The sequence below is a fragment of the Oncorhynchus tshawytscha genome, linkage group LG29 (genome assembly GCF_018296145.1).
Source record: "Oncorhynchus tshawytscha isolate Ot180627B linkage group LG29, Otsh_v2.0, whole genome shotgun sequence".
NCBI classification, from domain to species: domain Eukaryota; kingdom Metazoa; phylum Chordata; class Actinopteri; order Salmoniformes; family Salmonidae; genus Oncorhynchus; species Oncorhynchus tshawytscha.
Window position 1 is genome coordinate 3,046,681 of NC_056457.1, and position 19,949 is coordinate 3,066,629.

The following is a 19,949-nucleotide window of genomic DNA, read 5'->3' on the forward strand; positions in this document are numbered from 1 at the left end:
TCATTTTCTCTCTATTTGTGCTTTTTGTGACTCCTCTCTTTGCCTGGAAAAATGTCAGTTTTTTTCTGTGAGTTGGTGGTGACTTAACAATCGTTTGTGGTGCTTTCGCTGTAAAACATTTTTTAAATCAGACATGCTAGATTAACGAGAATTTTATCTTTAAAATGGTGTAAAATGGCCTCCCGGGTGGCGCAGTGGTCTACGGCACTGCATCGCAGCGCTAGCGCTGTGCCACCAGAGACTCTGGGTTCACGCCCAGGCTCTATCGCAGCCGGCCGCATGCGGGAGGTCCGTGGGGCAACGCACTACGTCGCCTGGGTTAGGGAGGGTTTGGCCGGTAGGGATATCCTTGTCTCATCGCGCACCAGTGACTCCTGTGGCGGGCCGGGCGCAGGGCGTGCTAACCAAGGTAGCCAGGTTTGAGGCGTTCTGTGTTAAAAAGCAGTGCGGTTTGGTTGGGTTGTGTTTTGGAGGACGCATGGCTTTCGACCTTCATCTCTCCAGAGCCCGTACGGGAGTTGTAGCGATGAGACAAGATAGTAATTACTAACAACAATTGGATACCACAAAATAGGGGAGAAAAAGGGGGTAACATTTTTAAAAATGGTGTAAAATACTAGGAATTTTAATTATGAGATTTTTGTTGTTTTGAATTTGGCGCCCTGCACTTTCACTGGCTGTTGGCGAGGTGGGACGCTACAGTCCCACATATCCCAGAGAGGTTGAACCGCTGCGCCACCTGGGAGCCCAATTCTGCCAGTGACGTTAAAGAATTTAGCTTATACTGTACACACAAATTATAACAATTTTAAGTGAATTATCACTTATATTTAGGCTTACTTAGATTTCACTTTTTGCAGTGCACACACACACACACACACACACACACACACACACACACACACACACACACACACACACACACACACACACACACACACACACACACACACAGGAGAGAGGAAAAACAGCCAGCGGCAGGTGAGATACAGAAAAAGAGTTACAACATAATAAGGCTCGTGCCTTAAGCACACACTAACACAATCATACACTGAGTGTACAAAACATTAGGAACACCTTCCTCATATTGAGTTGCAGCCCCTTTTGTCATCAGAACATCCTCAATTCGTTGGGGCATGGACTCTACAAGGTGTCGATAGCGTTCCACAGTTGTGCCAAATTAGCTGGATGTCCTTTAGGTAGTGGACCATTCTTGATACACAAGGGAAACTGTTGAGCGTGAAAAACCCAGCAGCGTTGCCGTTCTTGGCACACTCAAACCGGTGCACCTGGCACCTACTACCATACCCCATTCAAAGGCACTTCAATCTTTTATCTTGTCCAGTCACCCTCTGAATGGCACACATACACAATCCATGTCTCAATTGTCTTTAACCTGTATCCTACCCTTCATCTACACTGATTGAAGTGGATTTAACAAGTGAGAGGGACCATAAGCTTTCACTGGATTCACCTGGTCAGTTTGTCATGGAAATAGTGTTCCTAATGTTTTGTACACTCAGTGTATGTACTCACACACACAAAAAGTGCTAGAGGAAATGGGGTAGGGAAAGGGGTGACAGACGTCATTCCTTGTACCAGCAGTAGAGGGTGGTATGACACAGACACAAACTACTGATTCAGTGGTCCCAAAAGGTGAAAGACATTACCCTAACAGAGAAACATTCACCATAAACTAAACTATTGGACAGTAGAATGGACATTGGCTATGGTAGCAGATAGGAGAAACAGAAAGGACACATGCAGGAGAGAAAGAAAGATGGATGCAGAGGATAGAGGATGATGGGTAAAAGCAACGCATAGAGAAAGAGGCGATGGATGTTGCATGTTGTGGAGCGCAAGCCAGGGAATACTGACGATTGAGGGGTGCTTGGGAGATGAGGGGCAGGAGTCAAAGTCAGGAGAACTCAGCTTGGGGACTGTAGGCCCACACTCCTACACAATGATACAGACAAAATGATAAAGAACAAGGTCAACATGATGATGATGTAAACTAGAGAAGATATGTTTAGATTTATGGTTAGTTAGTCAGGAAGAGAAAATTAATCAAGGATCTGGAGCAAAAATCCTTCATCGTACTTGGGTACTTAAGGCGGGGTATCTGACTTCAAATTGCCAAAGGATTTCTAACTAGTTATGCCAATACAACTACTGTCGGTTATTGTGAAGTGGTCAACTAATAAGGAACGAGGTTTGTTTGTTTAAAGGCTTTGTTAAACATTCAGATAATAGTCCAAGGTATTCTCTAAAATATTTGGTTTGACACACAAACACAGAGAACAACAGAGCACATTTGATTGAGTAAGGGAAATTTAATTTTGTGAAAACCTCATACTCTGCATTACTGGTTTAAATCAGCAATAGGTAGGTATCTTATCCTTTCCGCTCTGGATTGGTGGAGGCATGGTAAGGGGGAGGCATGAGAGCGGGGGATACTAACTTTACCGCGGAAAAGAGAGTGACAAACTTTCCCCATGTGATGGCCAGAGCCAAAGTGCCTGAGTTTAAAAAAAAAATAACTGTAAGGAAATAAGTTCAAATACTAAGGCTGCATCTGATTCACTTATCCAGGTACAATTGAATCAATGGACTAGTCCCAAAGAGAATGCTTTGAAAGCATGCTTTAGCCTATCGCGTGTGACATGGATTTGTCAATGAGAGGAGTAGCTAGTGGATTACCTTGTATGGCTCTTATCCTCTTCACACCCACACAGAATTAGTATAACTCACTGAGACCCAAGCAAGGCCAAGAGCATGCAAAGTGACAACATACTGGCCAGACTGGCCACCTGTTGTGCTGACCAGACAAACTACTGACCAGATGGCTAAGATAGGGTTCAAGAACACTCTTACAGAGCAGCGTCAAACTTATTTACAGCATCAAAACAAGTGGTAACTGGTGACAACCAGGGTTGGTGTCAGAACCATTCAATTCAGTCAATTCATTGAAAAGCATTGGAATTTCAGTTTACTTCTGTAATTGACTAAATTAAAGTGGAATTGACCCAAACCCTAGTGGTGACAGGAGTAAACACTGCCTGCATGTAAACAGAGTTGCCGATAGAACTGGAATGTAGGATATACACAGACAGAGCATGTGGTCTTACAGTACCTTGTCGTTGAGGTCTAGTACGTAGGTGCTGTGTCTCCACTTGGTCAGGACAATGGGGTCTGACAGTTTCCTCTCCAGGCTACGACTCTTGGGGGGATCACCTGGCTGAGGGGACACATTGTACTGGATGGAGGGAGCAAGGGAGTGAGAGGGAGGGTGAGAGAAAGGGAGTGAGAAAAAGAGAGCGAAAGGGAGGGCAGTGAAGAAAGTCAGAGGAGGGGAGAGAGAAAGAGGGTGGGCGAGGGTGACAGAAAGAGGTCCAGGTTTAACTCGTTATCCACTGATAACAACACCAACAGAGTAAAGGTCCTAGAAGAGGCATGGCTTGGGGATGTATCCAGTATCTCTTCTTCATACCTCTCCTCACCCATCAGTAGGATCCCTTTCAGACAGAAGGCGCCCCCCACTGGTGTCTTCTTCCAGGGTTGCTAAAGGATACCACCACACCCAGCCTATCTACTTGTCTGTCTGCCTGGACTACAGGTGTCCAGACCAGTTAAGGTGAAAAGACAGAGGAGGAAATAGACTGACGCACCAAGAAGTGTGCTACAAGGTAGTGGTGTCATACGAGGCAAACCCAAAATCAAGGAAGAATCTCAATTGCATACTCCTAGCGTCCGCTCTCCTCACCTCTTTCTCAAAAACCATAAAATGAGAAAGCCAGAGGTCCCTCCCCTCTGGCTTTCTCCTCCAATGGGTTTTGAGGAGGCGAGGAGAAAGGACGCGAGGAGTATGCAATTGAGATTCTCCCCAATTGGATGATCACTAGTAGAAGTAATTCTGGGACATATCCTCATTTACACTCGAGTACAATTTTTTCTTAGTCGTGCATTTATGTCAATGATTCAATATATGTGGAAGTTAGGAATTTGCCCATACAAATAAATTAAAGACATTAAAATCTGACTTTGACTTACTTTGGGTAGTTCCCATTCAGACCTGGAGCCGTCTGAGCTGTAGTAGTACGGCCTCCCCTGCTCGTCCACGTGCTTTATCCACTACAAACAAACTCGAATGAGCACTGAACACAGTTTCATAATTCATATGGACAATAATACACCGTAAAAATACAGAGCAATGGGTTATCGATGATGACCGGAAAACGGATTATAGATGGTAGAAAGTTTCAAATAAAGAAGTAAAGAATTGTTCTCTCGATCAAGTAAGAGAAATCAACAACCCAAAATCCCCACAGTCAGTCCTCCCAATGGTATGTGTGGGATAACGCACAGTATTAAATAGAGCCATGACTACATGGAGCTCTCTGCAACGCCAAATAACTCAAGCTAGCAATAAAACAAGTTTTTTTAAATGATAAAAGAACACCACACAAAGGGGACTGTGAAGAGACACAGCCATTATATATAGTACCAGTCAAAAGTTTGGACACACCTACTCATTCAAGGGTTTTTCTTTATTTTTTACTATTTTCTACATTGTAGAATAACAGTGAAGGAATCAAAACTATGAAATAACACATATGGAATCATGTAGTAACCAAAAAAGTGTTCAACAAATCAAAATATATTTTTCAAAGTAGCCACCTTTTGCCTTGATGACAGTTTTGCACACTCTTGGAATTCTCTTAACCAGCTTCATGAGGAATGAAGTCTTGAAGGAGTTCCCACATATGCTGAGGACTTGTTGGCTGCTTTTCCTTCACTCTGCGGTCCAACTCATCCCAAACCAATTAGGTTGAGGTCGGGTAATTGTGGAGGCCAGGTCATCTGACGCAGCACTCCATCACTCCCCTTTGTCAAATAGCCCTTAAACAGCCTGGAATTGTGTTATGGGTCATTGTCCTGCTGAAAAACAAATGATAGTCCCACTAAGCCCAAACCAGATGGGATGGTGTTTTGCTGCAGAATGCTGTGGTAGCCATGATGGTTAAGTGTGCCTTGAATTCTAAATAAATCAAAGACCATGTCACCAGCAAAGCCCCCGCACACCATACCATCTCCTCCTCCATGCTTCACGGTGGGAACCACACATGCGGAGATCATCCGTTAACCTACTCTGCGTCTCACAAAGACACAGCGGTTGGAATCAAAAATCTTACATTTGGACTCATTAGACCAAAGGACAGATTTCCACCGGTGTAATGTTCATTGCTCGTGTTTCTTGGCCTAAGCAAGTCTCTTCTTATTATTGATGTCCTTTAGTATTGGTTTCTTTGCAGAAATTCGGGCCCCGAGTGGCGCAACGTTCTAAGACACTGCTTCTCAGTGCAAGAGGTGTCACTACAGTCCGTGGTTTGAATCCAAGCTGCATCATATCCTGCCGTGACAAAACTCCCTGGCCGAGCCTATCGCTGATGACAACTCATCCGTTGTTCCCAATGAGTCCCATAGGGCGGCGCACAATTGGCCCAGCGTCATCCGGGTTTGGCCGGGGTAGGCCGTCATTGTAAATAAGAATTTGTTTTGAACTGACTTGCCTGGTTAAATAAAATAAAAATACAATTTGACTATGAAGACCTGATTCACGCATTCTCCTCTGAACAGTTGATGTAGAGATATGTATGTTACTTGAACTGTGTGAAGCATTTATTTGAGCTGCAATCTGAGGTGCAGTTAACTCTAACGAACGTATCGCTGGTTCTTCCTTTCCTGTGGAGGTCCTCACGAGAGCCAGTTCAATCATAGTCCTTGATGGATTTTTCGACTGCACTTGAAAATGTTCAAAGTTCTTTCAATTTTCTGGATTGACTGACCTTCATGTCTTAAAGTAATAATGGACTGTCATTCCTTTTTGCTTATTTGAGCTGTTCTTGCCATAATATGGACTTGGTCTTTTACCAATTAGGGCTATCTTCTGTATACACCCCTACTTTGTCACAACACAACTGATTTTGCTCAAACATATTAAGAAGGAAAGAAATTCCACAAAATAACAAGGCACATCTGTAAATTGAAATGCATTCCAGGTGTAAGAATGTTGTAAGATAATACACAACGCAGAGGACTAGAGGTCAATAGGGAATTAACAATCAATAGAAATTGTGGTTTTCAGTCTGGTTAGAATCTGGTTAGAATCTGTGTAGGAGTTTCAGTCCTTGAAAAACATCAACTGCTAACACAGGTGACTACGTCATGAAGCTGGTTGAGAGAAAGACAAGAGTGTGCAAAGCTGTCATTAAGGCAAAGGGTGGCTACTTTGAATAATCTCAAATATAACATACAGTTGAAGTCGGAAGTTTACATACACTTAGGTTGGAATCTTTAAAACTCGTTTTTCAACCACTCCACAAATTTCTTGTTAACAAAACTACCGTTTTGGCAAGGCGGTTGGGACATCTACTTTGTGCAAGTCATTTTTCCAACAATTGTTTACAGAAAGATTAGTTCACTTATTATACACTGTAACAGAATTCCAGTGGGTTAGAAGTTTACATACACTAAATTGACTGTGCCTTTAAACAGTTTGAAAAATTCCAGAAAATAATGGCATGGCTTTAGAAGCTTCTGATAGGCTAATTGATATAATTTGAGTCAATTGGAGGTGTACCTGTAGATCTATTTCAGGGCCTACCTTCCAACTCAGTGCCTCTTTGCTTGACATGATGGGAAAATCAAAAGAAATCAGCCAAGACCTCAAAAAACAATATGTAGACCTCCACAAGTCTGGTTCATCCTTGGGAGCAATTTCCAAACGCCTGAAGGCACCACGTTCATCTGTACAAAAAATAGTACGCAAGTATAAACACCATGGGACCACGTAGCCGTCATACTGCTCAGGAAGGAGACGCGTTCTGTCTCCTAGAGATAAACGTACTTTGGTGCGAAAAGAGCAAATCAATCCGAGAACAAAAGCAAAGGACCTTGTGAAGATGCTGGAGGAAACGGGTACAAAAGTATCTATATCCACAGTAAAACAAGTCCAATATTGACATAACCTGAAAGGCCGCTCAGCAAGGAAGAAGCCACTGCTCCAAAACCGTAAAAAAAGCCAGACTCCGGTTTGCAAATGTACATGGGGACAAAGATCGTACTTTTTGGACAAATGTCCTCTGGTCTGATGAAACAAAAATAGAACTGTTTGGACATAATGACCATTGTTATGTTTGGAGGAAAAAGGGGGAGGCTTGCAAGCCGATGAACACCATCCCAACCGTGAAGCACGGGGGTGGCAGCATCATGTTGTGGGGGTTCTTCTTGCAGGACGGACTGCTGCACTTCACAAAATAGATGGCATCATGAGGGATGAAAATGATGTGGATATATTGAAGCAACATCTCAAGACATCAGTCAGGAAGTTAAAGCTTGGTTGCAATGGGTCTTCCAAATGGACAATGACCCCAAGCATATTTCCAAAGTTGTGGCAAAATGGCTTAATAAGGACAACAAAGTCAAGGTATTGGAGTGGCCATCACAAAGCCCTGACCTCAATCCTATAAAACATTTGTGGGCAGAACTGAAAAAGTGTGTGCGAGCAAAGAGGCCTACAAACCTGACTCAGTTACACCAGCTCTGTCAGGAGGAATGGGCCAAAATTCACCCAACTTATTGTGGGAAGCTTGTGGAAGGCTAACCAAAACGTTTGACCCAAGTTAAACAATTTAAAGGCAATGCTACCAAATACTAATTGAGTGTATGTAAACTTCTGACCCACTGAGAATGTGATGAAAGAAATAAAAGCTGAAATAATACATTTTTTATTTTACCTTTATTTAACTAGGCAAGTCAGTTAAGAACAAATTCTTATTTTCAATGACGGCCTAGGAACAGTGGGTTAACTGCCTTGTTAAGGGGCAGAACGAGAGAAATCACTCTACTATTATTCTGACATTTCACATTCTTAAAATTAAGTGTTGATCGTAACTAACCTAAAACAGGGAATTTTTAAATGTCAGGAAAGGTGAAAAACGGAGTTTAAATGTATTTGGCTAAGGTGTATGTAAACTTCCGACTTCAACTGTGTCTTTTGATTTGTTTAACACTTGTTTGGTTACTACATTATTCCATTTGTGCTATTTCATAGTTTTGATGTCTTCACTATTATTCTACAATGTATAAAAATAAAGAAAAAGTAGGTGTGTCCAAACGTTTGACTGGTACTGTATATATTGTATTGTAATTTGCACTGTACTATGTATTAGACTTAGATTTTGTGTGTATGTACTGATATGTGGACTGTGTGTGATGTTTTAAATGTATGCATTTCAGTCCTTGACTAATAATGTCCTTTACTATGTATTATGTCATGTTTCATGTGGACCTCAGGAAGAGTAGCTGATGCTTTTGCAGCGGCTAATGGGGATCCTTATAAATACCAAATACACTCCCCCATTAACCCATGATAACAACCTTAGCCCTGGAAGGAGTGACAGAGAAATGGAGAGAGTGAAACCAACGGAGGAGAGGAGAGCCCCAGTACCTTCTCATGAGTATGTTCACAGACATAGAGGGTGTGTCCGTGTACATCCAGTTCCTCTGACCAGCCTCTAGGGGGAGATCCATACTGACTGTCTGACTGACTGGAGTATGTGCTGCTGTGACCGTTCTCCTCGGAAGACAGGGGCTGCATTGGGGGGGCGAGGTGAGAAAGAGAGACCATTGTGATTTTGGGAGAACAGAGAGGTTTTTTCAGAGTCATATGTAGATCGATTGACTGATTGAAAGGGGGACACCTAGTCAGTTGTCCAACTGGATGTATTCAACTGACATGTGTCTTCTGCATTTAACCCAACCCCTCTGAATCAACCCCAACCCCTCTGAGAGGTGTGGGGGGCTGCCTTAATTGACATTCACGTCTTCGGCGCACGGGGAACAGTGGGTTAACTGCCTTACTCAGGGGCAGAATGACATATTTTTACCTTGTCAGCTCTGGGATTCAATCCAGCAACCTTCCGGTTACTGGCCCGACGCTCAATTGCTCATTTTGCCTTTAGAATAGTAAGTAGATCAATGATGCAGCTGTAGAGTGGGCAAGTATTTATAATAACAACCTTAATTAAAAAAGGAAAATGCCCAACCACCACAAAAAATGCAACAGCTCCCAGGAAAAGGAGACATTGGTCAACTATGGATATTTGTGTTTATTTCCCAGCATTTCATGTGGCAAGTTGGAAACAAAGTACTCAATCTGATAGTTCCTCCCTGGTTGAAATACATAACCACCTGATGGGGGCAGTGTTGTAGCACTAACACTACATGAAATCCAAACTAAGAACAATCTTACGGACTTCGGTCTCATTTTACTACCTTACCAGGAAATATTTCCACTCATCAAAATAACACCAACTTGTTTCCCTGCCCTCAGTTACCACAACACAACTTTTACAGTTATGTGGTAATCGACTATTCCTCTATATGCCTCTAGAAATACAGTACTTAATGCTTACCATGGTAATATAGATGTAAACTACTGCCATGCAGAGTAGATACAGGATGCGTTTCATATGGCATCCTATTCCCTATTTAGTGCACTACTTTTAAAACGGCCCTGGTCAAAAGTCGTGCTCTAAATAAGGAATAGGGTGCCATTTTGGACGTACACCCGCTTTGCTTCAGTCAGCCGTGGCATTACATCTGATGAATCATAAATATTTGGTCTAACTGGTACTTAAATATAGTACAGCTACAGCCTGAAACCTACTTCAGTCCTGGCCTGGTTTCATTTAACACAGTCACACTCTCACCTGTTACAGAAACACAGGGAGAGAGATGTAATAGGATCTGGACTACCACTGGGCCAGACCAGACCAGTCACCAGACCACTACCTTGACCCTCAACACCTGAACCCGGGACCCACAGCCACCTTTCAGAGCAGTTGGTTGATTTCAATATTGAATTTTAAAAGCCTGTTATGAAATGAAGTGCACTCTAATATAGACCATATGGAGAATTCAGTAAATCAGAATTTTTATATGAATAAAGGCTTGCTAAAGTGCCAAAATTCAGCATTTTGACATGTCCCTCCGTCAACCTTTTGTAAATTCTAGGGAGATTTCAACCCACTTAATCCAAATTTCTCCAAGTTTCACCATTATTGTAAAAGCCTAGTCATTTTGCTGCTTTGCCAAAGTCATTACTGACGATTATTATTTATATGATTAGTGATGCATTTACGTCTGTACATCATTTTAAAGCCAACCCTGTTATTGCAAACAAGTTACCCCTTTAAAATAATGGACCATTAAACCAAGTTAAATTATTCACAGCAGGTGACATCATTTGGGTCTTCTGAACAGCATGGTGGAAAAGGAAGTAAGTCTTCTCTCTTTTTTTTGGCCTACAGTACAGTGCCTTCAGAAAGTATTTACACCCCTTGACTTTTGCCACATTTTGTTGAGTTACAGCCTGAAATTAAGATTGAGATTTTGTGACACTGGCCTACACACAATACCCCATAATGTCAAAGTGGAATCATGTTTTTAGAAATGTTTTTTTGAAATTAGTTTAAAATGAAAAGTTGAAAGGTCTTGAGTCAATTTGTATTTAACCCCTTTTTTATGGCAAACTTAAATAAGTTCAGGAGTCAAGATTTGATTTAATAGTCACATAATAAGTTACATGGACTCACTATGTGTGCAATTATAGTGTTTAAAATGATTTTTGAATGACTACTTCATCTCTGTACCCCACAGATACAATTATCTGTAAGGTCCCTCAGTTGAGCAGTGAATTTCAAACACAGATTCAAACACAAAGACCAGGGAGGTTTTCCAATGCCTTGCAAAGAAGGGCACCTATTGGTAGAAGGTACAAAAAAAGAAGCAGACATTAAATATCACTTTGAGCATGGTGAAGTTATTAATTACACTTGGTGTATCAATACACCCATTCACTACAAAGATACAGGCGTCCTTCCTAACTCAGTTGCTGGAGAGGAAGGAAACCGCTCAGGGATTTCACCATGAGACCAATGGCGACTTTAAAACAGTTACAGAGTTTAATGACTGTGATAGGAGAAAACTGATGATGGATCAACATAGTAGTTACTCTACAATACTTACCTAAATTAAAGTGTAAAAAAGGAAGCCTTTACAGAATAAATATTCCAAAACGGCAAAAAAGTAAATCTGCAAAAAATGTGGCAAAGATATTAACTTTATGTCTTGAACACATAGCGTTATGTTAGGGGGAAATCCAACAAAACACATCACCGAGAACCACTTTTCATATTTTCAATAATGGTGGTGGCTGCATCATGTTATGTGTATGCTTGTCATTGGCAAGGACCAGGGAGTTTTTCTTAGGGTAAAATGAAACAATAGAGCTGAGCACAGGCAAAATACTAGAGGAAAATCTGGTTCAGTCTGCTTTCCACCAGACACTAGGAGACAAATTCACCTTTCAGCAGGACTATAACCTAAAAGACAAGGCCAAATATACACTGGAGTTGCTTACCAAGATGACATTGTATATTCCGGAGTGGCTTAGTTACAGTTTTGACTTAAATCTGCCTACAAAATCTGTTAGCAAGACCTGAAAATGGCTGTCTGGGAATGATCAACAACCAACTTAAAAGAGCTTAAAGAACTTTAAAAAGAATAATGTGCAAATATTGTACAATTCGGGTGTGCAAAGCTCTTAGAGACATACCCGGAAAGACTCACAGCTGTAATCGATGCCAAAGGTGATTCTAACATGTATTGACTCAGCGGGTTAAATACTTATTTAATGAAAATGTTTTTTTCTTCTTCATTTTTTTGTTTTTGACAAATGTTTAGATTTTTATTGTGTAGATCTGTAACGACAGATTTACTCCTCTTTGTCTGAAGAGGAGTAAGGATCGGAACAAGATGCGGCGTGGTAAGTGTTCATGACGATTTTAATAAGAAAAGCACTGAACACTATGGAATACAAAAACAATAAACAAATACGTAAAATAACCAAACCGAAACAGTACCGTGTGGAGACAAACACACACACGGAAACAAACACCCATAAACCAACAGTGAAACCCAGGCTACCTAAATATGGTTCTCAATCAGGGACAACAATAAACAGCTGCCTCTGATTGAGAACCATATCAGGCCAAACACAGAAATAGAAAAAACATAGAAACACAAACATAGACTGCCCACCCCAACTCACGCCCTGACCATACTAAATAAAGACAAAACAAAGGAAATAAAGGTCAGAACGTGACAAGATCATTGACATTGACAAAAAAATTACAATTAAATCCATTTTAATCCCACCATTTTAATCCCACTTTCTGGCACTGTAGGCACTGTATTTATAATTGTTTAATCATCTTTGACTGATGTGGACGAGCTCAACATGTCAACCCTGTTTGCTCAATTAATGTTATGAACATTTTTATTTGACACAATTTTCATCATGTGTGGAACATATGTATAATCCTTAATTTCATGAACACCAGGTGATGACATGCGCTTCACCACATGAGGAGTAATGTTCGATCGTCACCTAAAACCTCAACTCTGTTAGCATCAACCCTGTTCGTAACTTTATCCGTTTGATATTAAACTGTATGAGTTTACTGAACAAGGGATACTTGATCAATGAGAAAATGTTGGATTTCTCATGCTTTTAAATAATAATTAGGTTACATACAGTAAGTGTCCGTAACAGGGTTGACAGACAGTGTGGTACAAGTGCAGATAAAATGCTCTTAGTTCAAAATACTTTATTGCCTGAGATGGGAAAAGGTGTTTTTCCGTAGGCTAAACATATCCTCCATGCAATTGAATGTTATTTTAATGTTCATATCTTAAAAGTTTGCATGTACAAAAGGCACCCATTGCGTGGCATGACCCAGATGTTGACACAATAGGATACAGATAGATTAGGTAGACTGTAAATCAGTGGCAGGGGTCAACATGCTGGGTTAAACTTCCTCAGTTGGATCCAAACCAAACTATTTCACCCTCTTTACTTTACAGCTCAGCTTCTGCTCTGACTGCATCTACAACATGCCAGTATATGGAATACGGATCTGTTTTGTTGGGGTGCACAGGGAGTGTGTTACCTACCTCCATCTCTCCCATGCCATGGGGGTCTCCCCGACTACTACTGGTACTGCCACTAGCATCCCGTGCACGGGGCGGTTTCCACGTGCGCTCCCCGGTGGCTCTGTTATAGTAGAAGTGTCTACCGGTGAGGTCCTTGTGGGTCTCCCAGTCCCCAAGGATGTGCAGTGGGGTGCTGGAGGGAAGGGTGGGCAGGCTGGACTGGGAGATCTTCAGCTCCTGGAGGTTGGTGTAGATAGGGGACTCGGGCCGGCCTTGCCCTATCGGAGACGTCGTCTGTAGAGGGGGGAGAGAGAGAGGGGAGAGGTTAGTCTCTTGTGAAAAACTAACAGAGTAGCATGGCCAGCATGCACTGACCAGAGAGGTTACATTTATGGGGAACTATGGAGGTACATTACAGAGCAGAAAAAGAGAGGGCAGTTTTAGATGAGGGATACAGAATAAATAGAGAGAAGGAGAGGTTAACCCTGAGATAACTACGGAGTACAGAAAGAGGAAGGAGGGGAGAGGGTAGATTCAGAGCACAGACACAGTGATGTAGTCTGCACGGCAAGGCAGGAAGGAGAAGGAGGATGGGTAGCTTTGGCAATCAGACACATGTGGTAAGGATGGACGTTGCAACATGCTGTATCCATCTGTTTCTAGCCCAGTTTCAAAACGAAATATGCTGCATGGTATCCTATATACTTCAACTGTTGTCAAGCTAACCTTTTTCTGAGGCCGGTCAAATAGATAGATAGATAGATAGATAGATAGATAGATAGATAGATAGATAGATAGATAGATAGATAGATAGATAGATAGATAGATAGATAGATAGATAGATAGATAGATAGATAGATAGATAGATAGATAGATAGATAGATAGATAGATAGATAGATAGATAGATAGATAGATAGATAGATAGATAGATAGATAGATAGATAGATAGATAGATAGATAGATAGATAGATAGATAGATAGATAGATAGATAGATAGATAGATAGATAGATAGATAGATAGATAGATAGATAGATAGATAGATAGATAGATAGATAGATAGATAGATAGATAGATAGATACATTATTTCGTGGCAAAATCCATACAAACACTGTGCAGCAACATTACTTTTTCATCACATTCAAAATAAAAACATTAGAATAAGATTCAATATTTAGCATTATTGGACATTGATTGCCCATAACTGGGTTAAATACAATGCTCACATTAGGAGAGAATGATTTATAAGAGAAAGCAGAGGATAATGATCATAGGGGCAGCAGGGTAGCCTCGTGGTTAGAGCGTTGGACTAGTAACCGAAAGGTTGCAAGTTCAAATCTGTCGTTCTGCCCCTGAACAGGCAGTTAACCCACTGTTCCTAGGCCATCATTGAAAATAAGAATTTGTTCTTAACTGACTTGCCTAGTAAAATAAAGGTAAAATAAATAAATAAATAAATAAATAGGAACTGGAAATTAAGGGGTGTTGAAAAGAGGAAGTGTTTAGACAGATAGGAAACCCTCCTAGTGCTCTGGGTCGTATCACTCAAGTAGCCAAGAGTCTGCAGTGATATCAACTGTCAATCTCTAAACCAAAGTACCCGCTGATAACGGATTGGAGACAAACAAACCTCTCAGCCAGCAAGTTCTACAAAAAGTTCTAACCTGGAATTTAGAAAGTTTAAGCAATAACGAAACAAGGGGATTCCAGGCTACAAAACTATAAAAACTACATCAGACTGTAAAAATTGGACACACAAATGATAGTTGATGATATTGTCAAGACTAGAAACAAAAAGACAGCATGTTGCATAACAGTGCTGGGTGACCCTGTATTTTGAAATAAACATGCAGAAAGCAAAATCTCCAAAACGTGCAGAAAGCAAAATGCCTGTGTATTTAGTGTGAGTGGGAAACAGAGTTGGTTTTGTAAACAGTTTAAGATGCCACTTTGTCTGGCCCATACATCAAACACAGTCAGCGAGTTTTGGTTTCCATGACTATGGAGAATCCAAATGTACCACTGCAGAATAATATTTAGATTTTGGAGTTCGATCGTGAGGTGGAGGTACAGTAGTGGTAGCCAGACTGTTGTCTCTGTTTTGGGCCCAGGGTCAAACTAACATTGTGTAAAGTGGTAGTCACAGAAGTCGTCGCTAGACCTCGACAGAAAACCACCTGAAAACTTGAGCTGCATTTGATTTAGTATGTACTGTACAATGGAACCAATAGAATAATCCCAAAAGTGCAAACTCCAAGTTAAATCAAGTACACCTCAAATACATACAATAGACCCACACAGAGACAGCTTATTGTGAAAAAGACACTAATTATTTATTCAAAATAAATTTGTGACAGGCACAAAAGTATTACATGATTTTCATCACAACGCATTTCATGTTTATTACACGATTTTCTTTCTTCATAACACATTTGTGAGTGGGAAAGCTGCCGTACTGTCAACATCTCCCGCCAACGTACAATCATTGGACATTAAACTAGATGAGGTACGATGACAAATATCTTACCAACAGGACATCAAAAACTGTCACATCTTATGTTTCACGGAATCGTGGCTGAATGATGACATGGATATTCAGCTAGCAGGATATACGCTGCAACGGCAAGATAGAACAGCACACTCTGGTAAGACGGGGGGTGGTGGTCTGTGTATATTTGTAAACAACAGCTTGTGCACAAAATCTAAGGAAGTCTCTAGATTTTGCTCGCCTGAAGTAGAGTATCTTATGATAAACTGTAGACCACACTATTTGCCAAGAGAGTTATCATCTATACTTTTCATGGCTGTTTATTTACTACCACAGACAGACGCTGGCACTAAGACCGCACTCAGTCAGCTGTATAAGGAAATAAGCAAACAGGAAACCGCTCACCGAGAGGCGGCGCTCCTAGTGGCCGGAGACTTTAATGCAGGGAAACTTAAATCAGTTCTACCTAATTTATATCAACATGTTTTATGTGCAACCAGAGGGGGAAAAATTCTAGATCACCTGTACTCCACACACAGAGACGCGTACAAATCTCTCCCTTGCCCTCCATTTGGCAAACCTGACCACAATTCTATCCTCCTGATTCCTGCTTACAAGCAAAAACAAAAGCAGGAAGCACCAGTGACTCGATCTATAAAAAAGTGGTCAGATGAAGCAGAGGCTAAACTACAGGACAGTTTTGCTATCACAGACGAACATGTTCTGGGATTCTTCCGATTGCATTGAGGAGTACACCAGATCAGTCACTGGCTTTATCAATAAGTGCATCGAGGACGTCGTCCCCACAGTGACTGTACGTACATACCCCAACCAGAAGCCATGGATTACAGGCAACATTCGCTAAAGGGTAGAGCTGCCGCTTTCAAGGTGTGGGACTCTAACCTGGAAGCTTTTAAGAAATCCTGCGATGCCCTCTGACGAACCATCAAACAGGCAAAGCGCCAATACAGGGCTAAGACTGAATCGTACTACACCGGCTCAGACGCTCATCTTACTTGGCAGAGCTTGCAAACTATTACAAACTACAAAGGGAAGCACAGCCACGAGCTGCACAGTGACACGAGCCTACCAGACGAGCTAAATCACTTCTATGCTCGCTTCGAGGCAAGCAACACTGAGGCATGCATGAGAGCATCAGCTTTTCCAGACGACTGTGTGCTCACACTCTCCGCAGCCGACATGAGTAAGACCTTTAAACAGGTCAATATTCACAAGGCTGCGGGGCCAGACGGATTGCCAGGACGTGTGCTCCGGGCATGTGCTGACCAACTGGCAGGTATTTTCACTGACATTTTCAACACGCCATGAAGTGCTTTGAAAGGCTGGTAATGGCTCACAACACCATTATCCCAGAAACCCTAGACCCACTCCAATTTGCATACCGCCCAAACAGATCCAGAGATGACGCAATCTATTGCACTCCACACTGCCCTTTCCCACCTGGACAAAAGGGACACCTACATGAGAATACTATTCATTATAGGGGCTGTAGTGGAGCAGGTTGAGAGCTTCAAGTTCCTTGGTCTCTACAACACCAACAAACTAGAATGGTCCAAACACACCAAGACAGTCGCGAAGATGGCACGACAAAGCTCAACGTTCAACACCATAGTACCCTCAAAGCTCATCACTAAGCTAAGGATCCTGGGACTAAACACCTCCCTCTGCAACTGGATCCTGGACTTCCTGACGGGCCGCCCCAGCTGGTGAGGTTAGGTAGCAACACATCTGCCACGTTGATCCTCAACACTGGAGCCACTCAGGGATGCGTGCTCAGTCCCCTCCTGTACTCCCTGTTCCCCCATGACTGCATGGCCAGGCACAACACCATCATTAAGTTTGCAGACGACACAACAATGAAGAGACAGCCTGTAGGGAGGAGATCAGAGACCTGGCCAGGTGGTGCCAGATTAACACCTATCCCTCAACGTAACCAAGACTAAGAAAGATGATTGTGGACTACAGGAAGAGGACCGAGCACGCCCCCATTCTCATCGACGGGGCTGTAGTGGAGCAGGTTGAGAGCTTCAAGTTCCTTGGTCTCTACAACACCAACAAACTAGAATGGTCCAAACACACCAAGACAGTCGCGAAGATGGCACGACAAAGCCTATTCCCCCTCAGGAAACGAAAAGATTTGGCATGGGTCCTCAGATGCTCAAAAGGTTCTACAGCTGCAACATCGAGAGCATCCTGGTTGCGTCACTGCCTGGTACGACAACTGCTCGGCCTCCAACCGCAAGACACTACAGATGGTAGTGTGTACGACCCAGTACATCACTGGGGCTAAGCTGCCTGCCATCCAGGACCTCTATACCAGGCAGTGTTAGAGGAAGTCCCTAAAAATTGTCAAAGACCCCAGTCATAGACTGTTCTCTCTACTACCGCATGGCAAGAGGTACTGGAGCATGAAGACTAGGACCAAAAGGCTTCTCAACAGCTTTTACCTCCAAGCCATAAGACTCCTGAACAGGTAATCAAGTTGCTACCCAGACTATTTTCATTGTCCCCCCCCCAACCCCTCTTTTACGCTGCTGCTACTCTCTGTTTATCATATATGCATAGTCACTTTAACTATACATTCATGTACATACTACCTCATTTAGCCCGACTAACCGGTGCCTGTTTATAGCCTCGCTAATGTATATAGCCTCGCAACTGTTATTTTTCACTGTTGTTTTTTATTTCTTTACTATTGTTCAACTAATACCTAATTTTTACTTAAACATTGCACTGTTGGTTAGGGCCGGTAAGTAAGCACTGTTGTATTCGGCGAACGTGACAAATAAACTTCAATTTGATTTAAATTCCAAGTTGTCGTGGCTAATGTTAGCTATGCTAGCGAGATGGCTAACCATTAGCTATGCTAGAGGTTAAGGTTATGTGTTAAGGTTAGGTTTAGGGGTTAAGATTAGGGCTAGTTAACATGCTAGCTAAGTAGTTAAAGGGTTAGGAGTTAGGTTAAAGGGTTAAGATTGGGGTTAGGGTAAGAGTTACTTAACATGCTAAGTAGTTGAAAAGCAGCTCAAAAGTAGTAAGTAGTTGCAAAGTAGCTAATTAGCAAAAATGATAAAGCTATCCATGATGAGATTCAAACACATTCACATTATACACCCACCTATCCTCCCCGACCAACCTCCCCCCCTCCCTCCAATCGTTTCTGTCTCAAGTAACCTACTGTCTTTATCTGTAATTTAAATGCACTGTATACAAAAATCGTGTACTGGTCACGAAAAAAAGTTTTCTTGTGCCTGTCACAAGTTTCCAATAAGCAATTTGTGTCTATTTCACAATAATCTGTGATACTGGGTTGAATAGGCCTATGTATTTGGACCCAGGTCTGCACCTGGCCATTGCTGATTCACCATATAGCTCTCAGTGCCATAGGCTGTCTGCCTAGTTCTGTATTCTCTGTGTATGGAAGACAAGACAAGCGGAGCCGGGCAGGTGAGGAATTCTAGAGGAAATGGAACAGAACGGGGGGGGGGGCAGTTTGAGTAAAACACCAGACAGTACAGCCAGACAGACATTCTCTAGCGTGGAAACAGATGGGGATTCCTGCTGGGCCTGGAATAACAGTAATATACTCCAAAATAATGATTTAATATCCTGTAGAGCTGTGTTGGAATAGAGTGAAGTTTGCAGTGTGTGTGAGTGTCTGTTTGCGTGTGTGTGTGTGTGCAGCAGGAAAGGCCCTGTTGTTTATCTATTGTTATCAAGTGTTCTGACTGTGGCTTTGGTAAAAGACATGGGCAGCTGGGAGTGAATACACTGAAGGCGGCTCTTTAAGCAAAATGTCTGTGTATGATTCTGTGAAGTACGGTGAAAATCATTTACAAATCGAAAAATGTATCTTTTGTGTAGGGACCTACTATATTTTCTACAGCTGGGTGTCAATCACAGAGCCCTAAGGCTCAGATAATAGTAAGGCAACTTTTACATGGAAGCTCAGCTGTCTATGGCCAAACTCAGCAGGGGAACTGAGAATTAGAATGAGAATTGGCGTGATCTGTTATAAATGATAAGAAGAGCGTATGTAAATCTGACAAAAGTGATATGCTCAAAGGAAAGGTTAGACGGTCAAAATGAATGGCAATACAAACTGTAGTGTTTCCTGAGAAGGCAATTGTTTTAGTGCTCACTGGCATCTATCATGTCATTGTGATTATTATAAGCAGTGTATTGCTCTCCTCCTCAACATTTTGAGTTCATATGATCCAGTCCACATCAGCAGGGAATGACTCCAGAAATGTACTTAACAGTACACACACACTGAGAAGAGGTTTCTTTCTAGTGCCTTAAAGCTTAGCAGTAAACTCAGAAATAGAATGACTACAGTGAGAGCCAAGAGAAACAAGGTGCCCTCATTTGCTAAATGGGA

The 19,949-nt window shown here is 42.0% G+C and overlaps 1 protein-coding gene across 3 annotated transcripts in view; it reads right to left on the minus strand.

The window, feature by feature from the left end:
* The window catches only part of LOC112228035 (rho GTPase-activating protein 12), a 90,497-nt gene that overhangs the window by 11,982 nt on the left and 58,566 nt on the right, over positions 1-19,949 (minus strand). For 2 of the 3 annotated variants that reach the window (XM_042308703.1, XM_042308705.1), the window contains exons 3-7: positions 13,081-13,353; positions 8,510-8,653; positions 4,051-4,131; positions 3,134-3,256; positions 1,879-1,956 (exon numbers count right to left, since the gene is read on the minus strand). In XM_042308703.1, coding sequence (XP_042164637.1) covers positions 1,879-1,956; positions 3,134-3,256; positions 4,051-4,131; positions 8,510-8,653; positions 13,081-13,353 — 699 coding nt within the window. The remainder of the gene's footprint in view (positions 1-1,878; positions 1,957-3,133; positions 3,257-4,050; positions 4,132-8,509; positions 8,654-13,080; positions 13,354-19,949) is intronic. The other variant, XM_042308704.1, reaches the window with a different exon arrangement.